Here is a 19,789-nt window from a genome sequence, read left to right as displayed (position 1 = left end):
CTTGTGCCCCCCAGCGGTTGGGCCACACCCCATCTCCCGCCCCCACCCATGCTGCCCAGCAGGGGCAGGGCCCATGTTAGGCCAGGCCCCCCCATGTCACGGGCTGAGCGTCCCCCGGCTGGTCTCGCCATGAAGGAAGGTGGGGCTGCCCCACCCCCCAAGTTAGCCACTGGGGCCGCTGGGGGTGGGGGAGACGCCTGAGCTAAGGGCTCCCTGCAGGCCGGGCCTGGGCGCTGGATCGGTGCTGTGGGGCCCCCGCTGCTCCCCCAGCCCAGCTGCTCCCCAATGACCCCCCCCCCGTTTCCTTTGCTGAGGGGCAGGTTCCTGTAACACCCTCCCCCCCGCTAAAAAAAAAAAAAGGGCCTGAGACCCCACCCTTCCCTGAGCCCCGCCCCTCACCTGAGCCCCGCCCCTACCCTGGACCCCTCCCTTCCCTGAGCCCCGCCCCTTCTCTCGCGGCTCCTTCCCCACCTGGCTCCTGCCCCGTTGCGCATGCGCGCGCGCACCTCCCTTCTGGCTACAGTTTATGGCGCTCGCGCTCCGGCCCCGCCCCTCTCCTGTCAACTTCGGCCAATCAGCAGTCGCCCGCCGGCCCGCTCCTCACGTGACTCCGCGGTCCCGGCCAATCAGGGAGCGGACGCCCAGGCCAGAGCCAATGGGGAGCAGCGACCGCGCCCACCCGTCCCGGCTCGGCCAATCAGCGGGCGACTCCCCAGGCAGCGCGCGCCGCACGGGAGCCCGGGCAGCGGCTGTGGCCGGCGGACGCTCAGCGCCGGGCCGAGACAAGGGGAGGGGGAAACCGGGGTCCCGGAGCTACGTCACTGGTGGTACTCCGTTGCCAAGGAGACCGGGGTCCTGGAGCAACGTCACCGCGGGGACCCCGTTACCAAGGAGACCTGGGTGCCACTGCTACGTCACCAGAGGGACCCCGTTACTAAGGAGCTCGGGGTCCCGGAGCTACGTCACTGGTGGTACCCCGTTACCAAGGAGACCGGGGTCCCGCAGCTACGTCACCAGAGGGACCCCGTTACCAAGGAGACCGGGGTCCCGGAGCTACGTCACCGGGGGACCCGGTTACCAGCAAGGCCTGGGTTCTAGAGCTGTGTTGCCAAGGAGGCTGAAGTTCTAGATCCTTGTTGCCAAGGCAACCCGGGATCATGCCCACCAGCCTGGCTGCCCTGGAGGCCGGGGGGCTCTAGCGCTGCGTTGCTAGGAGACCAGGGTTCTAGAGTGCCAGCACCGAGAGGAGGGGTCAGGCAAGGGCTCCGGCTGCGCAGGAGCCTGGTTGCCATGCTGACCGGGTGTGAGTTCTAGAGCAGCGTTGCCAAGAGACACGATGTTCGGGAGCCACTTTCCTGTGGGTGGGGGGGCAGGTTTTCTAGACTGGCGTTCGTGAGAGGTTCTCGGTCCTGAGGGCAGAGGGAACAGCTAGAGACAAGCGCGGGACGGGGGTGTTTCTGGAGCTCTGTCAGGAAGGGGGGTTCTAGAGCCATAGAGCAGGGGGTCTAGAGCTGGGAAAGGGCCCTGCCAGGCTCCAGAACTGCTTTGCACAGGAAGGCAAAGGGGATCCAGAGCTGGGGAAGGGGGAGGGGTCCAACCCGTCCCTCTCCCTCTATCTCAGCCTCCATGGCCCCCATGCTTTGGTTCCCCTGAGCCCCCGGGGGGGCGGTAGCAGGGTCCCCCCACCCCCTGCAGGGAGCCAGTGCACTTTAGCAGCAGCCAGGGGGAGGAGACGATGCCGTGAGCTGCTGTGTCGTCAGCTACTTAACGAGGGAGGGAATGGGAGGGAATTAATTCCCCCCCCCCCAACACACGCACAGGGCAGGAGAGGCTGGGGCAGGAGCTGGATAAATTTCCAGCCACTGCTACCATGAGTTGCTCCGGTCTCAGCCAGTAAACTGTTCAGAGAAGAATAGAACCCAGGCGTCCTGGCTCTCAGCCCCCCCGCTCTAACCCACTAGACTCCACTCCCCTCCCAGCGCTGGGATAGAACCCAGGAGTCCTGACTCCCAGCACCCCCTCCCCAATGCTGGGGAGGGGGAGCCGGCCATGCCGTCTGAGGCCCTGCCCTGCTTCCAGCTGCTGCGCATGGGCCCAGCCTGCCCGGGGGATGACCCGAACCGGGACCTGCACACCTTCCGGCCAGCCGGGCCGCACTGCACCTACCGGCTGGGGCGCCGGGCCGAGGTCTGCGACGTCCCCCTGTTGTCGGAGCGCAACCCGGGGCTGGTGTCCCGCATCCACGCCGAGATCCACGCCGAGAGGGACCCACACAGCACCGCCGGGGAGTGGCGGGTCTGCCTGGTGGACTGCAGCACCCACGGTGAGGGCTGGGGGGCGCTGTGCTGGGGGGGGCGGGGCGGGAGCTCAGCAGGGGGTGCTCTGCCCTGGCAGTCAGCGCTGGCTCCAATGTCTCAACACCATGGTTCTGGATCCCCGCTCAGTTAATTCCTTCCTTTGCACTTCGCATCGGAGACGATTCCCTTTTCACTTCCTGTTTAAAGACTCTCCCGGGTCCTCACCCCAGAGGCAGCTGCATTTCAGCCCCAGGCCAGTCATCCCAGTGCAGGGTCCCTGGGTGGCCACTAAACACGCCCCACCCCAGAGGTGGCTGCATGTCAGTGGCGACTGACAAGATCCCAGAGGATAAGTTACCACACACACAACCAATCCGCCCTCCCTCTCTGCGTTCTCCTGTACACACCCCGCTGTCCAAGGCAGCGGTTCTGGGCTCGCGGGCTGCAATACAGCTGTGTGCTAATGGCTGCCGGGCCGTGCTGGGTCCTGGCTGTCCGGCGCGGTGCATTGGGGTCACCAGCTGGCTCCGTGGGGCCCTACAGAGTCTGGGGTCAGTGTTGGGGCTGCCGCCCAGCCCCACACAGCAGCATCTGGGGTCCCTGCCACCCGGCCCCCCGCCCCGGGCTCCACTCCTGGCCCCACGCTGTGGAGCAGTCTCTGGGCGGGAGGCACTGGGCATAGGGTCGGGGGTGGGGGGGGGGTGTTGTGGTTCTCAGCCTGTGGCCCAGGTAACATTGTGGGCTGCATATGTGGACCACAATGATGAATAGGTTGAGAACCACTGGTGTGAGGTAACCGTCTGTCTATCCCTCACCCCCCAGACTCCTCTGTCTGTCTGTCTATCAGTACGTCCATCCCATACACATCTGCCTGTCTCTCGCCATCCCTATACACGTCCGTCTGTCTGTCTGTCCATCCCCACACACACCTGTCCGTCCGTCTGTCCCCGTACACGTCCATCTGTCTGTCCATCCCCACACACACCTGTCCGTCCGTCTGTCCCCGTACACGTCCATCTGTCTGTCTGTCCATCCCCACACACACCTGTCCGTCCGTCTGTCCCCATACACGTCCGTCTGTCTATCCATCCCCATACACACGTATCCGTGCGTCTGTCCCCGTACACATCCGTCCGTCTGTCTATCCCCACACACACCTGTCCGTCCGTCTGTCCCCGTACACGTCCGTCTGTCTGTCTGTCTCCATCCCCACACACACCTATCCGTCCGTCTGGCCCCATACACGTCCGTCTGTCTGTCTGTCCATCCCCAAACACAGCTATCTGTCCGTTTGGCCCCATACACGTCTGTCTGTCTGTCCATCCCCACACACACCTGTCCGTCCGTCTGTCCCCATACACGTCCGTCCGTCTGTCTATCCCCACACACACCTATCCGTCTGTCTGGCCCCATACACGTCCGTCTGTCTGTCCATCCCCACACACAGCTGTCCGTCCGTCTGTCCCCGTACACGTCCGTCCGTCTGTCTATCCCCACACACACCTATCTGTCCGTCTGGCCCCATACACGTCTGTCTGTCTGTCTATCCATCCCCATATACCCCCATCTCTCTAATCTCTCTCCCCCAATATCTATCATCTCTCCATCCATTTCTACCTCTATTTATTTAGTTAAAATAACCCCCCCTGGGAATTCCCTGACCCAAAGCTCCGTGTGTCCCCCCCCCCCCCCGAACTCGGTGGTTCCCATGAGCAGGACTCGCTCCCCTGTGGCCATTAGCCCACCCCCACGTGTGCCCCTGGCCTCCCCCTTCACCCCGCTCTCTCCTTCCCATCTCTGCCAGGCACCTACGTCAACGCTGTGCGGGTGCCCCGGGGCCAGCGCCTGGAGCTGAGCGACGGAGACCTGGTCACCTTCGGCCACCCGGACCCTGTGCCCGAGGGCTGTGCCCTGGCGCCCCCGCCTGGCGACTCGGAGTTCTGCTTCCTCTTCCAGAAGGTGCGGGTGCAGCCCCAGGATTTCGCCGCCATCACGGCCCCCAAGGCCCCCTGGCCGCTCCCCTGCGGCTTCAAACCCGTGCTGCCCGGCGGCAACCATCGCATCCGGCCGCTAGCCCGGCCCGTGGGGCCCTCCCGCCCCTCCCGCCCCAAGGCCACCCTGATCCTCAGCTCCATCGGCAGCATCAGCAAGCTCAAGCCGCAGCCGCTGACGTTCACCCTGAGCCGGGGCCCGAGGTCGGAGCCGCCCGCCCGGCCCGGGGCCTCCAGGAACCGTCGGAAGTCGGCCCACACGCTGCTCCCCGAGCTGGAGGACGAGGTGACCCGGCTGGAGGAGGAGCAGTGGCCTTGCGAGCCGGACGGATACAGCTGCCAAAGCCCGCTGCGGAGGGCGCCGGAGGGGGCGGGGAGCGGCAGGGCGCAGCCGGACGCGCGACTGAAGGTCCAAGTCACGCCAAGCGGGTGAGTAGAGCCGGTTTCCCAGCATGCTCTGCGGAGGGGGCAGGATCATAGCACCTACATCTCCCCCGAAAGGGCCGGAGATCGCCCTGCTGCCCTCAGCCATCATCGTCCGGCCAGTGTTATAGTTGGCACTGCCTGCAGCGCTCTGCCCCAGAGCTGGGCGCACGAGAGGCCCCAAACTTATAGTACGGTGTGGGGGCTCCAGCCTGGCATCGGGACCTCTCAGAGGCCAGCATGGGTGAAGGGGGAGCCGTCGGGTTTACATTGAGGCAGCAGTTGGCTTGTAGGATCCTGTGATGACATTAGGGGCTAGTGAAGCCAGCCAGCGCCCCCTAGAGGGGACAGGCCCCGGGCCCCATTCCCTGCCACCCTGAGCCAGCCAGTCCCCGCCCTGCGGCCAGATGGGAGCCAGCGCCCCCTAGAGGGGGGACAGGCCCCGGGCCCCATTCCCCGCCCCCCTGAGCCAGCCAGTCCCTGCCCTGGGGCCAGATGGGAGCCAGCGCCCCCTAGAGGGGACAGGCCCCTGCCCCATTCCCCGCCCCCCTGAGCCAGCCAATCCCCGCCCTGGGGCCAGATGGGAGCCGATGCCCCTAAAGCAGGAGGCCCGGCATCGCTCACCTCTCCCGTCCCGTTGCAGGAAGCGGCGGGGGCGGCCGCGGAAGCACCCGCTGCGTGACACCTGCCAGGTGTTCTCGCAGACGCTGCTGGCGGCGGAGCCTTGCGCGGCCCCGCGCTGCCGCCTGCCCCAGGACGAGACGGTGCAGTGGGTGCAGTGCGACGGCTGCGACGCCTGGTTCCACGTGGCCTGCGTGGGCTGCAGCTACAGCGCCGTCCAGGAGGCCGACTTCCGCTGCGGGGGCTGTCGCACGTAGCCACGGGGCAGTGGGGGACGGAGCACGGGGCGGCCAGGAGACCGGAGACTGTGCAAGATGGGCAGGGAGTGGTGAAACCGTGCCAGGCAATTGTGGGTGCAGACAGTGACTGGTGAAACTGTGCCAGGCGATTGTGCGCACACAGGCAGCGACTGGTGAAACCATGCCAGGCGATTGTGCGTGCAGACAGTGACTGGTGAAACCGTGCCAGGCGATTGTGAGCACACAGACAGTGACAGGTGAAACTGGGCCTGCCGATTGTGCACACACAGGCAGTGACTGGTGAAACCATGCCAGGCGATTGTGCGCACACAGGCAGTGACTGGTGAAACCATGCCAGGCGATTGTGCGCACACAGGCAGTGACAGGTGAAACATGACACCTTAGAAGGGACTGGTGAAATCGTGGGAGACAAGCAGCGACAGGTGAAACATGACACCTTAGAAGGGACTGGTGAAATCATGGGAGACAAGCAGTGACTGGTGACATTGTGCCAGGCGATTGTGCATGCACAGGCAGTGGCGGGTGAAAACATGCACACCCTCACAGTGACTAGTGACACCATGCCAGCCAAGTGGAGACTGGGTGAAAACAACCGAGGAGCGGGAAGCAAGAAACGTAAGCCGGACACGTGGCTGGCAATGAAAACAAGAGATGGCCGGCTTGTGACTTGTGCAAAGACGATTGTGCAAACCTGGGAGCCGAGCACGTCCCCCTGGGCTGGGATTTTTGTCCCCGAGCAGGGAATGGAACACGGGGCCTTTTCCCCTCTATGGGGCACTGGCTCCACAATCCAGCCCCGCACGTGAGCCGTGGCTTGTGAAAATGTGCCCGGCGGGCGGGAGCCAGTGGAGCACCAATGCATGAGCAGCGCCTCACGCTGACCGTGCCGGGCTATCACTCCCAATCGGGCTGGGCGTTTGCCCGGTGCCTCATCAGAGCATTCGGCAGTCGTGCGCAGCACGAGCATTGAAGCAGACGACTCGCAGAGATTACACAAAACAAGACAGCTGTGCAGCCTCGCACGAGGATATGACCTGGCCGTTTTCACACCCACGGGGACTCCAGGAGGGCATCCAGGACACACACACACACACACACCCCCCGTGCGATTGTATCGTCCGCCAGCCTTTACACCCCATTCCCTTCCTTCTTTCCGTAGCAGCCGCTTCTCCGTGCACCTGGATTTCCCCGTGCGAATAATCCCAATCATCATGGCCTCCCGTGGAGCCGCTTCCCCGCTCCCTTCTTCCTTCCAGGGGAGGGGAGACGGAAAAGAAGGGAGTGAAAATGCACCAGAAAGGCCAGAAGCACTGGAGTTTTCAGCCTGTTCCTAAAACGGGGTTCTTCTTCCTACACCTAAACCGGACCTTTCCTGCCCACGACGCTGGTGAATGCCCCCCCGCCCCGCCCCGTGCGGAGACACGGATCCACCTCTCCCCGGGTTCTTTTTTCCTTCTTTCGCTCTGGCACCAAAAAAAAAAAAAAAGGGGGTTTCTAACCAATCACCTGTTCGTTTTTCTCCACCCTTCCACTCCACTTGCGCCCATTGCAGTCTAACCTGCACCGCTGGACCAACCCCCGGCGAATGGTTTGTGTGTAACTCCCACCCACTCTGAAATCGCTGCAGCACAGGGTGTGCCTAGCTCCCCCCTCAGCTACTGCGCACCTGCTGGCGGGAGGCTGGTATTGCAAGCCTGGGAATTGACTCCCCGGGGGCAGGAGAAGCCGAGGGGCACCCCCAGGGGGGAACTGTGGCTCAGGGGGCAGGGAGCTGGGAGACCAAGACCCCCTCACAGGATTTATTCTGTCATCTGTAGTTCGGTCCCATTCCCTGCTGGCCACAGCGCTCACTTCCCCAGATCGGGTTCTACACAGCCCGGCCTGGGTTCAGGTGGGGAGCGGTGTGGGGCCTAGTGGTTAGAGCAGGGGGGCTGGGAGCCAAGACTCCTGGGTTCTCTCCCTGGCTCTGGGAGGGGAGTGGGGCCTAGTGGTTGAGGGGGGAGGAGCCAGGACTCCTAGGTTCTCTCCCCAGCTCAGGGAGGGGAGTGGGGCCTAGTGGTTAGAGCAGGGGGGCTGGGAGCCAGGACTCCTGGGTTCTCTCCCTAGCTCAGGGAGGTGGGGTCTAGAGCAGGGGGGCTGGGAGCCAGGACTTCTGGGTTCTGTCCCCAGCTGTGGGAGGGGAGTGGGGTCTAGTGGTTAGAGATGGGGGGGCCTGGGAGCCAGGACTCCTGGGTTCTCTCTCTTGCTGCCCCCATGACCTGAGTTTCAGTCTTTTCCTGTTACACCTGCCCCAGTGAGAAGAGGCAGTGTCAGGGCTGCAGCGCTAGGCCAGGGCGGGGGGTTTCCTGGCAGGGAAGGGATGGGGAGGTAGCCATGGCCTGGGGGGGGGGGGGTTAAATCCTGCCCCAGCCAGGCCCCTCCCTGAGCCAGCAGCCGGGGTCCTGGGTCACGTCTTAGCTTCCCTGCCGGAGCTTGGAGCCGCACGCCGCCTCTCACTTCATGCAGCAGGGTGTGGTGCAGTCACACTGTGAGCTCTGCCTCTGAAACTAGAGGGGGCGCTGTCCCTGGCTCTGCGTGCTGGACCTGTGTGCATCTGGGCTGCAGGGAGCAGGGTGGGGGCCCAGGAGGGGGTGCTGGGCTGCAGGGAATGGGGCAGGAGGGGGTGCTGGGCTGTGGGGTGGTGGGCTCAGCAGGGGGCAGTGGGCTGCAGGGAGTGGGGTGAAGGCCCAGCAGGGGGTGCTGGGCTGCAGGGAGTGGGGTGGGGGCCCAGTAGGGGGTGCTGTGCTGCAGGAAGGGCGGGAGGGGGTGCTCTTCCCCATGTTACAAAGCCAGGCATGGACACCACAAGTCGTTTGGGTAACAAGTCGTTTAATAAGGCACAAAGAGGCAGGCGCGAGCGCGCAGCAGCTTCCCGGCAAGACACGGCCCGGGATTCTCGCTCCCGCCCGGTGAAACCCGAATCACTTTCCCCACATCGGATTCAGCAGCAAAAAGAGAGAGAGAAAAGCTTGGAGGGGAAGCAGGGGGCAAGGATGCAGCCAGAGGGGTCAGGACCCTCTCGCCTCCTGCTGGAGAAAGAGTCTTACACTATTTACACCATTCCCTAAAAAAGAGCTACAAAGTCTAGAGGAACGTGGCTGATCTAGAATCCACCCCCGAGGTTCCTGGGGTGGGAGATGGGGGGCTGTGGGGTCCCGGGGGGTTGTGGAGCAGCTGGACCCTGAGGATCCTGGAGGGGGTTGTGTGGTTCTGGAGTCACAGTGGTTCTAAACTCCTCCTGTCCTGGGTCTGGAGTCACTGTGGGTCTAGATGTGGCACGTGTTGGTTCTGGAGTCACCATGGTTCGGTATCGTGATGTCTTTGGCAAAGGGAGCAAGGTTCTAGACTTACCATACTTGTTCTAGAGTCAAAGAGCTGCTGTGGCTCTGGACCATCCCCTCTGCAACCCGAGGTTCCTGAAGGGGAGATAAGGTTTGGACACCCCTGCTCTAGACCCTCCATGGGTGGAGGCCTCCGAAGTGGGTGGCTGGGCTCTGGAGCCAGAGTGCTTCGTCTAGATCAGCGGTTCTCAAACTGAGTATTGGGCTCAGGCTTTGGCTCCCCCACCCGGGGCACTGGGAACCAGGTGGACTCAGGCTTCGGTTCCCCCCTCTTGGGGTCATGTAGTAATTTTTACTGTCAGAAGGGGGTCACGGTGCAATGAAGTTTGAGAAGCCCTGGTCTAGCTCACGTACACACAGGCTCCCAGAAGATCACCGTGATGGAGTCCTAGTTTCACCAGGATGTTCTAGAGCCCCACCACGCTGAAGGGCTACACTGGAGGTTCTAGATCAACACCCACAACATGGGTGGCCTGATTCTAAAGCATTCATGGTTGTACTGGAACCCTCCCACATTGAAGGGCTGATGTTCTGGATCCCACAAGGTTCTAGATCCCTGACCTGCACCCCAAGATACCTGAAGGGAGCTGACAGAAAGCTCTAGTGGCTCGATTCCGTAGCTATTTCTAGACCTATAAAGATATTACGGGACTGTTGAGATACCTAGAACACCATCAGCCCCAGGTTGTCCACTGAGAGGTGGTAGCTGTTCTAGACCTCCGGTGGCTGGGACAGGGTGGGTTCTAGATCACATCAAGAACATCCCACTTCTAGAGCCAGGGTGCTTGTGGTCCAGAGCCTCTAGAGCCAAGATGGGGCGCAGGCTCCAGGACACTTGCTGTCTAGACAAGGCTGATCTAGAACCATTCCTTCCCCCTGCATTGGGTCATTTCATGCAGAGGCCTTTCAGACTGGGGGGAAGGGGGGAGATTTGCCTGTAAATAAAAATGTACCCACAATCCCTTGCCTTAAAATTAAAAATAGGGGGAGGGGTGGTGCAAATCATCCCCCTCCTGGGAAATTTACCCATAATCCTTTGCCATAAAGTTAAGGGGGAGTGTTTCCAGTTACAATTCTCCACCCTCCCACAGGCCTGTCAGTGTCTGCCCCACCCCCACCCTCACCCCCCCAGTCATTCAGGTGGAGTGCATGGGGTGGCCCATGAGGGGGGGGCCTGGGGGAGTGGGGTCGAAGGCCTCCCCCCCGTGGTGGAACTGGGGCACGTAGAGGGTGGCGAAGGTGGCGGCGTTGTAGCCCTGGGGGGGTGGGGGGTGGTGCCCCATGGGGGGCCCTGGCAGCTGAGCAGGGGGAGCGAAGGGCAGGGCCCCCCCCTCGCAGTCGTCGCGGACGGAGCAGCCCCCACTGCGCTTCCCCTTCTGCCGGCGGTTGCAGAACCAGACACGGACCACCTGGGGGGGGGGGGGGCAGACGGACGGAGGTCAGCGCCATGGGACGGACTGCCCCTGTGCCCCTCCCCCCCAGACCTCCTGTGCCCCCACAGCTCCCCCATGTTCTGCACCCTCCCCTCCCCAGCCCCCTAACCCGCAGCCCCCCACAGCTCCCCCATGTTCTGCACCCTCCCCTCCCCAGCCCCCTAACCCGCAGCCCTCCATGCACATAGCCCCCCACACCCCTCCCCCCACAGCTCCCCCATGTTCCGCACCCTCCCCTCCCCAGCCCCCTAACCCCCAGCCCTCCATGCACACAGCCCCCCACCCCCCGCCCCCCCATAGCCCCCCCATGTTCCACACCCTCCCCTCCCCAGCCCCCTAACCCACAGCCCTCCATGCACACAGCCCCCCACGCCCCTCCCCCACATAGCCCCCCTCCACGCACACACGCCCCCTGCGCCCCTCCCACCCACGGGCCCCGGACTCACGTCCTTGTCGAGGCGCAGGTCGTGGGCGATGTGGGCGATCTCCTGCAGGCTGGGCTTCGGGCAGCGCAGGAAGTAGCTCTCCAGGGAGCCCCGCGCCGCCGTCTCGATGCTGGTTCGCTTCCGCTTGCGGGCCTGGAGCAGGGCGCTCTCCATGCTGCACATCTGGGGGACAGGCGGGGGCCGCCCCGCAGAGTCACTGCACCGCCCCAACTGACCCCGTCCCCCCGCAGAGTTACTGCACCGCCCTGACTCACCCCATCCCCCCGCAGTGCCCCCAACTCACCCCGTCCCCCTGCAGAGTCACTGCACCGCCCTGACTCACCCCGTCCCCCCGCAGTGCCCCCAGCTCACCCCGTCCCCCCGCAGAGTCACTGCACCGCCCCTACTCACCCCATCCCCCCGCAGTGCCCCCAGCTCACCCCGTCCCCCTGCAGAGTCACTGCACCGCCCCAACTCACCCCGTCCCCCTGCAGTGCCCCCAAATCACCCTGTCCCCCCACAGAGTCACTGCACCGCCCTGACTCACCCCATCCCCCCGCAGTGCCCCCAGCTCACCCCGTCCCCCTGCAGAGTCACTGCACCGCCCCAACTCACCCCGTCCCCCCGCAGTGCCCCCAGCTCACCCCGTCCCCCTGCAGAGTCACTGCACCACCCCAACTCACCCCGTCCCCCCGCAGTACCCCCAAATCACCCTGTCCCCCCACAGAGTCACTGCTCCGCCCCATCTCACCCCGTCCCCCTGCAGAGTCACTGCACCACCCCAACTCACCCTGTCGCCCCGCAGTGCCCCCAAATCACCCTGTCCCCCCACAGAGTCACTGCAGCACCCTGACTCACCCCGTCCCCCCGCAGTCATCACAGCACCTCAACTCACCCTCTCCCCCCAGTGCCCCCAAATCACCCTGTCCCCTCGCACAGTCACTGCACTGCCCCGACTCACCCCATCCCCCTGCAGTGCCCCCAAATCGCCCTTTCCCCCCGCAGTCACTGCAGCACCCTGACTCACCCCGTCCCCCCGCAGTCACCCCAGTGTCCCGACTCACCCTATCCCCCCACAGAGTCACCCCAGAAGGCCATTGCCCCCTTGACATGTCAACCCCCACACTCACCCCAGCCCCCCGCCTGCCCCTGCCCCCGGTTCCCCCATTCCCCCCCAGTCACCTCAGCATCCCACCCGGCCCTAGTCCCTCCCAGAGTGAACCCAGTGCCCCCCATTTCCCTCCCAAGTCACACCAGCAGCCCCGCCACACCAAATCACTCACTCACCCCAGAGCAGGCCATCAGCGCCCCACAGCCCCCCCAACCGCCCCCAGCACACAGCACACTGTCGCCTGCCCCGCTCCCCAACATCCCAACCACCCTTTGGGCCCAGCCCCCCCGATCTCTCCCACCCACCTCCTGCAGGTTGGCGTTGCCGTCGGCCTCGTCCAGCCAGCGCTGCAGCAGCGGTTTCAGTTTGCACATGTTCTTGAAGCTGAGCTGCAGAGCCTCGAAGCGGCAGATGGTCGTCTGGCTGAACATCTTCCCTGCAGGGCGCGAGGGGGGGGTCAGGGCCCAGGGTGGGGGGCAGCCCTGCCCGGACCCAGGGGGCAGCCCCCCCTAGCCGTCTCACTGCGAGGGGGAGCCCCTGCCCTCAGAACGGACCCCGGCATCCGGGCCCCCTTTGAAAATGGGCCCAGGTGTCCAGGGACGTTCCCCACCCTGTGAAGGGACCCCGGCGTCCGGACCCCTCCCCCACACCCCTTTGGAAATGAACCCAGGTGTCCTGGGACCCCCTCAGGTCTCAGAAGGAACCCTGGAGTCCCGGTGAGCCCTCCCCACCCCCACCTCGGGAGGCACAGCACCCTGGCATCCCCCCAGCCCGTCCAGGAATGGACCCCGGTGTCCGGGTGCCCCCTCAATGACACCCACCGTACAGCACGCCCAGGGCCAGCCCCACGTCGGCCTGCGTGAACCCCAGCGTGATCCGCTTGTGCTTCAGCTCCTTGGCAAACTGCTCCATCTCCTCCGTGCTCGGGGTCTCCTGGAGGAGGGGACAGGGCCTGTCAGTGGGGAGGGGCAGGGAGAGAACCCAGGAGTCCTGGCTCCCAGCCCTACCCCTGCTCTAACCACTAGGCCCCACTCCCCTCCCAGAGCTAGGGGCAGACCGCAGGGCTGGGCTAGCAGGGGGCTGCAGGTCTGGACTGAGGGGCACCAGCAGAGCTGGGGTGGGGGGGTTTCCAGCCTGGAGCCAGGGCTCTGGCCTGGCCCATCGTCTGGCAGGAATCTGGCCGCCCCAGTCCCGGGGCTGAGGACACAGATGGAGCCCAGGTAACAACCGCCCCGGCTGAGCGGATTGAATCTTTGTGAGGAGATTGTCCATTCCTGACACACCCAGAGCCCCTCCCCACCTAGCCGGGGAGAGAACCCAGGCGTCCTGGCTCCCAGCCCCCCCTCTCTAACCCACCAGACCCCACTCCCCTCCCAGAGCCGGGGAGAGAACCCAGGAGTCCTGGCTCCCAGCCACCCCCCCCAGCTCTAACCACTAGCCCTCACTCTGCTCCCAAAGCTGGGAAGTGAACCCAGGAGTCCTGGCTCCTGCCCCTGTGTTTGGAGACCTGGGGCGCTGCATGGAGGATCTGTTCCCATCGCTCAGGAATGACAACGACCCCGCACCTGTCTGACCAGCTCCGCCTGCGCTGCAGCCACCTCTGGGGAACAGCGGCTGGGTGACACCCGCCCGCCTTTGCGACAAGAAGGGAAGTTGTGTCCTGGCTCCCAACCCCCCGCTCTAACCACCAGCCCCCACTCCCCTCCCAGAGCTGGGGAGAGACCCCAGGAGTCCTGGCTCCCAGCTCCTCCTGCTCTAACCACCAGCCCCCACTCCCCTCCCAGAGCCGGGAGAGAACCCAGGAGTCCTGGCTCCCAGCTCCTCCTGCTCTAATCACCAGCCCCCACTTCCCTCCCAGAGCCGGGGAGAGAACCCAGGAGTCCTGGCTCCCAGTCCCCCCCAGCTCTAACCACCAGCCCCCACTCCCCTCCCAGAGCCGGGAGAGAACCCAGGAGTCCTGGCTCCCAGTCCCCCCCAGCTCTAACCACCAGCCCCCACTCCCCTCCCAGAGCCGGGAGAGAACCCAGGAGTCCTGGCTCCCAGTCCCCCCCAGCTCTAACCACCAGCCCCCACTCCCCTCCCAGAGCCGGGAGAGAACCCTGGAATCCTGGCTCCCAGCCCCCTTGGGCTGGGGAGTGGGGCCAGGCCAGTGTGCTCAAGGGGGAATTCACAGCTGATCGTAAATCAGGGAGGAGTCCCAATTAGAGCACAGGAACATATCTTCCTTTGGGGCAGCTGGACACAGGGCCCAGCCTGAAGGGGGAGGGGGCTGGGAGACAGGACTCCTGGGTTCTCTTCCCAGCTCTGGAAGGGGAGTGGGGCTAGTGGTTAGAGGAGGGGGGGCCTGGGAGCCAGGACTCTACTCCACTTCCTGTCCCAAACTCTGCCCAGCTGAGATGTGGTGGGATCTGCTGGGATCTCTCTAGCACCACAGGGTGGATCCAGCAGAGATCCTGAGGGACCCGGTCCGTAGCTTGGGGGATCTGCTGGGATCTCACCCAGCCCCCGAGTCCGTCCGTACCTCGTCCCCGCTCTCGGCCTCCTCCGCCTTGACCTCGCCGGGGGCCGCCGGCGCACCGGGGCTGCCCCCGCTGCCGTCACTCTGGGGGCTGCTGGCCCCGCTGCCCTCGCCCCCCTCGCCCGTGGGGCCGGGGGGCGGTGGGGGCAGGGCGGCCGGGGGGCGAGCAGCGGCCTGGGGCAGGAAGCAGCCCCCCCAGGCCTGGGCCGGGTGCCCATACATGGGGCCCTGTTGGCCGCACTCCCGCTCCGGCTTGACATCAGGCTTCAGGCCTTCGTAGGCCGCAGCGGGCTGGGCAGGGCCGTAGGGGGGCGCCCAGCCCTCCCCGCCCATGGGGAAGGGGCACCAGGCGCGGAGCAGGGCCTGGTGCCCGGCGGGGTCCCCCGGCTGCGTCTCCAGGAGCCCCCCCTGCGGCCCGTAGTCCAGCCGGTAGCCGTAGCCCTGCCCGGGGGCCGCCCCATTGTAGGCCTCAGGCAGGAAGCTGCCGGGCCCCTCGTGGGACGCCCCGTTGGCCGGGCCCGGCGGGACGGCGTCCAGATGCAGGCCCTGCCCCGCCAAGGGGTACGGGCGCCCCAGTTCCTGCCCCACGTGGCCAGCCATGGCGACGGGCCAGGGGACGCCGGGAGACGGCCACCTCGAGGGCACGGGCACCGGGCCGAGGGGGCAGTGGAACCCAGGTGTCTGGGGTGAAGATCTGCCAGTGGTGGGACCCAGGCGTCCGGGATGAATCTCAGCCAGCAAGGGACCCAGGCGTCCGGGGGTGCAGCTAAGCCGGCGGTGGGACCCAGGCGTCCGGGGGTGCAGCTAAGCCGGCGGTGGGACCCAGGTGTCCGGTGGGTGCAGCTAAGCCAGCGATGGACCCAGGCGTCCGGGGGATGCAGCTAAGCCAGCGATGGACCCAGGCGTCCGGGGGATGCAGCTAAGCCGGCGGTGGGACCCAGGCGTCCGGGGGATGCCGCTAAGCCAGCGGTGGGACCCAGGCATCCAGGGGTGCAGCTAAGCCAGCGGTGGGACCCAGGTGTCCGGGGGTGCAGCTAAGCCAGCGGTGGGACCCAGGCGTCCGGGGGTGCAGCTAAGCCAGCGGTGGGACCCAGGCGTCCAGGGGTGCAGCTAAGCCGGTGGTGGGACCCAGGCGTCTAGGGGGTGCAGCTAAGCCAGCAGTGGGACCCAGGTGTCCGGTGGGTGCAGCTAAGCCAGCGATGGACCCAGGTGTCCGGGGGATGCAGCTAAGCCAGCAGTGGGACCCAGGCGTCCGGGGTAAAGCTCAGCCAGTGAGGGACCCAGGTGTCTGGGGGATGCAGCTAAGCCAGCAGTGGGACCCAGGCGTCCGGGGTAAAGCTCAGCCAGTGAGGGACCCAGGCATCTGGGGTGCAGCTAAGCCGGTGGTGGGACCCAGGCGTCCGGGAGGTGCAGCTAAACCAGCAGTGGGACCCAGGTGTCCGGGGGTGAAGCTCAGCTGGTGAGGGACCCAGGCGTCCGAGGTGAATCTCAGCTGGTGAGGGACCCAGATGTCCGGGAGAATTGGGCACCTACCGGTACCTCCTGTGCTGTCCTGGCCAAGGTTAAGTCGGAGGAGCTGGTAAGAACCCAGGCGACCGGGAGCTTCTGGCCCCTAAATCCCTGCCAAGGCGAAGTCCAAGAGGAACCCAGGCGTCCGGGGAAAGTTCGGGGGTGGAAGCTCAGAGGGCCCAGGCGTCCGGGACAACGGGGCTGCCTCTCCTCGGACCCCCGGGCAAGCAGTGAAACCCAAGGAGGGGTGGAGGGAACCCAGGCGTCCGGGAGGACGTAGCCCCCACTCCTCTGACCTCCTAGTTGTCCGGTGGGCCCAAGGGGGGCTGGAGGGAACCCAGGCGTCCGGCAGAAGCTGGACCCCAACGAGCAGGAGCTCCTGCCTCTGCGCCAGGGCGGCCCCCCCCCCCCCCCCGCTGCCCCGTTAACCCCTCCCTGGCCGGGCCACACCCCAGGCATTGGCCGCCCCCATCCCTCCCTCCCCCGCTTCAGCTCCAAGGAGCCGGCCCCTCCCACCCGGATCAAAGCCAGGGGCTCTGCCAAGGCCGCCCCCCCGCCGCTAAGTGCCCCATCGCCGCTCAATGGGTCCCACTTAGCTCCAGACAATGGCCTCGGGGCCTGCCGGGGGGCGCTGAGAGTGGGGGAGCAGGACTCCTGGGGTCTCCGGGAGGGGAGGGGGCTGGGAGCCAGGACTCCTGGGTTCCCTCCCCAGCTCTGGGAGGGGAGCGGGGGCTAGTGGTTAGAGCAGGGGGGGGCTGGGAGCCAGGACTCCTGGGTTCCCTCCCCGGCTCTGGGAGGGGAGCGGGGGCTAGTGGTTAGAGCAGGGGGGCTGGGAGCCAGGACTCCTGGGTTCCCTCCCCAGCTCTGGGAGGGGAGCGGGGGCTAGTGGTTAGAGCAGGGGGGGGCTGGGAGCCAGGACTCCTGGGTTCCCTCCCCGGCTCTGGGAGGGGAGCGGGGGCTAGTGGTTAGAGCAGGGGGAGCTGGGAGCCAGGACTCCTGGGTTCCCTCCCTGGCTCTGGGAGGGGAGCGGGGGCTAGTGGTTAGAGCAGGGGGAGCTGGGAGCCAGGACTCCTGGGTTCCCTCCCCGGCTCTGGGAGGGGAGCGGGGGCTAGTGGTTAGAGCAGGGGGGGCTGGGAGCCAGGACTCCTGGGTTCCCTCCCTGGCTCTGGCCGATGTCGGGGGGGGGGGGTGTAACAGGTAGGATGAGTGAAGTGAGGCGCAAAAGGGTGAAATCACTGACTCGACCTTCAAAGACAGCTCAGAAAGTCAATGGCAGAACCCATCGGCCCCACTCCCCGGCCCATCACTGGGCTTTGGGGGCGGGTGGTTCACGGCCAAGGGCTGAGGGGGGCAGGCCCGGGGGGGGGGCAGCCAGGAAGCCAGCCCCCCGGGGGAGCCATCAAGGCCCGGCCTGCCCCATTGATGTGAGAGCCGGACGCTTAGCAGGAGAATGGCTTTGATACATTGTGTGGGGCGGATAGGGGCACCAGGAGGGCGGGGGAGGGGCTGGGTTTATCTCCCCTTGGTTTCGGTCGGGTTTTGATCACTCTGCAGCCTGTGATGGGCGTGGGGGGGGGGGGGAACCTGGGAGCCAGGACGCCTGGGTTCTCCCCGGCTCTGGGAGGGGAGCGGGGTCTAGTGCTTACAGCAGGGGGGGCTGGGAGCCAGGACGCCTGGGTTCCCTCTGACTCTGGGAGGGGAGCGGGGGCTAGTGGTTAGAGCAGGGAGGGCTGGGAGCCAGGATGCCTGGGTTCTCCCCGGCTCTGGGAGGGGAGCGGGGGCTAGTGGTTACAGCAGGGGGGGCTGGGAGCCAGGACGCCTGGGTTCTCCCCGGCTCTGGGAGGGGAGCGGGGGCTAGTGGTTAGAGCAGGGGGGGCTGGGAGCCAGGACTCCTGGGTTCCCTCCCCGGCTCTGGGAGGGGAGCGGGGTCTAGTGGTTACAGCAGGGGGGGCTGGGAGCCAGGAGGCCTGGGTTCCCTCTGGCTCTGGGAGGGGCAGGGTTTGGCCCCCAGCACTTAGCAGGCCGTTGGGGGCTGAATGCCCCGGCCCGGGGCTATTGTGGCTGCGATGGCCAGTGACACACTCAGCTATTCAGGTATCAATGGCCCAGCCCTGGGCCCAGCTGACCTGGGAGCGGCTCATTGTGTATTGGTGGATGGGCTGTTAAACCTGGGGCCTGAGGCGTGGGGGGGCTCAGTCAGGGCTGGGCGACGGGGGTGGGTGATGGGGGGGGGGCTCAGTCAGGGGTGGGCGACGGGGGGGGGGCTCAGTCAGGGCTGGGCTGGCAGGGGCTGCGGGTCGGGAGTGAGGGGCACCGGCAGGGCTGGGCTGGCAGGGGCTGCGGGTCGGGAGTGAGGGGCACTGGAAGATCTGTGGGGGGCAGGGGCTGCGGGTCGGGAGTGAGGGGCACCGGCAGGGCTGGGCTGGCAGGGGCTGCGGGTCGGGAGTGAGGGGCACCGGCAGAGCTGGGCTGGCAGGGGCTGCGGGTCGGGAGTGAGGGGCACCGGCAGGGCTGGGCTGGCAGGGGCTGCGGGTCGGGAGTGAGGGGCACCGGCAGGGCTGGGGGGGCAGGGGCTGCGGGTCGGGAGTGAGGGGCACCGGCAGAGCTGGGCTGGCAGGGGCTGCGGGTCGGGAGTGAGGGGCACCGGCAGGGCTGGGCTGGCAGGGGCTGCGGGTCGGGAGTGAGGGGCACCGGCAGGGCTGGGCTGGCAGGGGGCTGCGGGTCGGGAGTGAGGGGCACCGGCAGGGCTGGGCTGGCAGGGGGCTGCGGGTCGAGAGTGAGGGGCACCGGCAGGGCTGGGCTGGCAGGGGCTGCGGGTCGGGAGTGAGGGGCACCGGCAGGGCTGGGCTGGCAGGGGGCTGCGGGTCGAGAGTGAGGGGCACCGGCAGGGCTGGGCTGGCAGGGGCTGTGGGTTGGGAGTGAGGGGCACCGGCAGGGCTGCGGGGGGCAGGACTGGGCTGGCAGGGGGCTGCGGGCAGGGCTGGCTCCAGACCCCAGCGCGACAAGCACGCGCGTGGGGCGGCAGTTGTCGTCAGGGGCGGCAGATTGGGCCGGCGGACCTGCCGCAGGCATGACTGCGGACGGTTCGCTGGTCCCACGGCTCGGCTGGACCTCCCGCAGGCATGACTTCGGCAGCTCAAGTGGAGCCACCAGACCTGCGAACCGCCCGCAGCTGCGGGAGGTCCAGCTGAGCCGCGCGACTAGCGGACCCTCACCAGTCAAGCCAGCGGGAGGTCCGCTGCTCCCGGGGCTCCGGGGCACCTCCCGCGCCTGACTGCTTGGGGCGGCCGAATATGTAGAGCCGGCCCTGGCTGCGGGTCGGGAGTGAGGGGCACCGGCAGGGCTGGGGGGCAGGGCTGGGCTGGCAGGGGCTGCAGGTCGTGAGTGAGGGGCACCGGCAGAGCTGGGGGGCAGGGCTGGGCTGCGGGTCGGGAGTGAGGGGCACCGGCAGGGCTGGGCTGGCAGGGGCTGCGGGTCGGGAGTGAGGGGCCCTGGAAAGTTAGTGGGATCAGGCAGGGAACTGAGGGTGAAAACTCAGGGATTCAGGGAGAATTTGGGGTCCCATGTCTGGGGGGGCAGGTCCAGCTGGGGGGGTATTTACAGCATTCAAAGATAATTTGGGGAGCAAATGCCCAATATTTGGGGGTGATTCTTTGGGGGCACTGGATGGGGGCAGGGTTCACTGATGTGTCCTGGGGTCCAGTTGGAGGGAGGGGGGCTGCTGAGTCTGGGGGTCCCTGGCTGGGATTCAGGGTGCCGGATATTCCGGGGGGACGTTGATAGATGAGATGCCGAAGAGACTTTGGTGGTTGCGGGGGACC

The 19,789-nt window shown here is 66.3% G+C and overlaps 2 protein-coding genes across 3 annotated transcripts; one reads left to right on the top strand and one right to left on the bottom strand.

Moving 5' to 3' along the window:
* Positions 1–737: 737 nt before the first annotated feature.
* On the top strand, positions 738–7,377 carry LOC123345587 (transcription factor 19-like). Of its 2 annotated transcripts, XR_006572818.1 has the most exons (4): positions 738–2,323; positions 4,102–4,717; positions 5,355–5,957; positions 6,015–7,377. XR_006572818.1 is itself a non-coding variant. In XM_044982569.1 (3 exons), the coding sequence occupies exons 1-3, from the start codon at positions 2,050–2,052 to the stop codon at positions 5,587–5,589; spliced, it is 1,125 nt and encodes a 374-aa protein (XP_044838504.1). In that variant the 5' UTR covers positions 738–2,049; the 3' UTR covers positions 5,590–7,377. The 2 variants fall into 2 exon arrangements, 1 of the variants encoding a protein (XP_044838504.1); XM_044982569.1 differs by having other exon boundaries at positions 5,355–7,377.
* A 2,731-nt stretch (positions 7,378–10,108) lies between these two features.
* LOC123345831 (POU domain, class 5, transcription factor 1-like) lies at positions 10,109–15,059 on the bottom strand. Its single transcript, XM_044982889.1, has 5 exons — positions 14,463–15,059; positions 12,763–12,874; positions 12,247–12,377; positions 10,852–11,013; positions 10,109–10,381 (listed from the first exon to the last, which is right to left on the bottom strand). The coding sequence occupies exons 1-5, from the start codon at positions 15,057–15,059 to the stop codon at positions 10,109–10,111; spliced, it is 1,275 nt and encodes a 424-aa protein (XP_044838824.1).
* Positions 15,060–19,789: the final 4,730 nt, after the last annotated feature.

This window comes from Mauremys mutica, chromosome 12 (assembly GCF_020497125.1).
Source record: "Mauremys mutica isolate MM-2020 ecotype Southern chromosome 12, ASM2049712v1, whole genome shotgun sequence".
In the NCBI taxonomy this organism is placed as follows: domain Eukaryota; kingdom Metazoa; phylum Chordata; order Testudines; family Geoemydidae; genus Mauremys; species Mauremys mutica.
Note: the sequence above shows the minus strand (reverse complement) of the source record. Positions and strands in the feature narration are given on the sequence as shown.

Coding starts and splice junctions, on each gene's coding strand:
- LOC123345831 (XM_044982889.1), bottom strand. CDS start 15,059: ATGGCTGGCCACGTGGGGCAGGAACTGGGGCGCCCGTACCCCTTGGCG. Junction 12,875..14,462: donor AGGCCGAGAGCGGGGACGAG/GTACGGACGGAC, acceptor CCCCTCCTCCAG/GAGACCCCGAGCACGGAGGA. Junction 10,382..10,851: donor ACCTGCGCCTCGACAAGGAC/GTGAGTCCGGGG, acceptor CCCCCCCCCCAG/GTGGTCCGTGTCTGGTTCTG.
- LOC123345587 (XM_044982569.1), top strand. CDS start 2,050: ATGCCGTCTGAGGCCCTGCCCTGCTTCCAGCTGCTGCGCATGGGCCCA. Junction 2,324..4,101: donor GGTGGACTGCAGCACCCACG/GTGAGGGCTGGG, acceptor CATCTCTGCCAG/GCACCTACGTCAACGCTGTG. Junction 4,718..5,354: donor GTCCAAGTCACGCCAAGCGG/GTGAGTAGAGCC, acceptor GTCCCGTTGCAG/GAAGCGGCGGGGGCGGCCGC.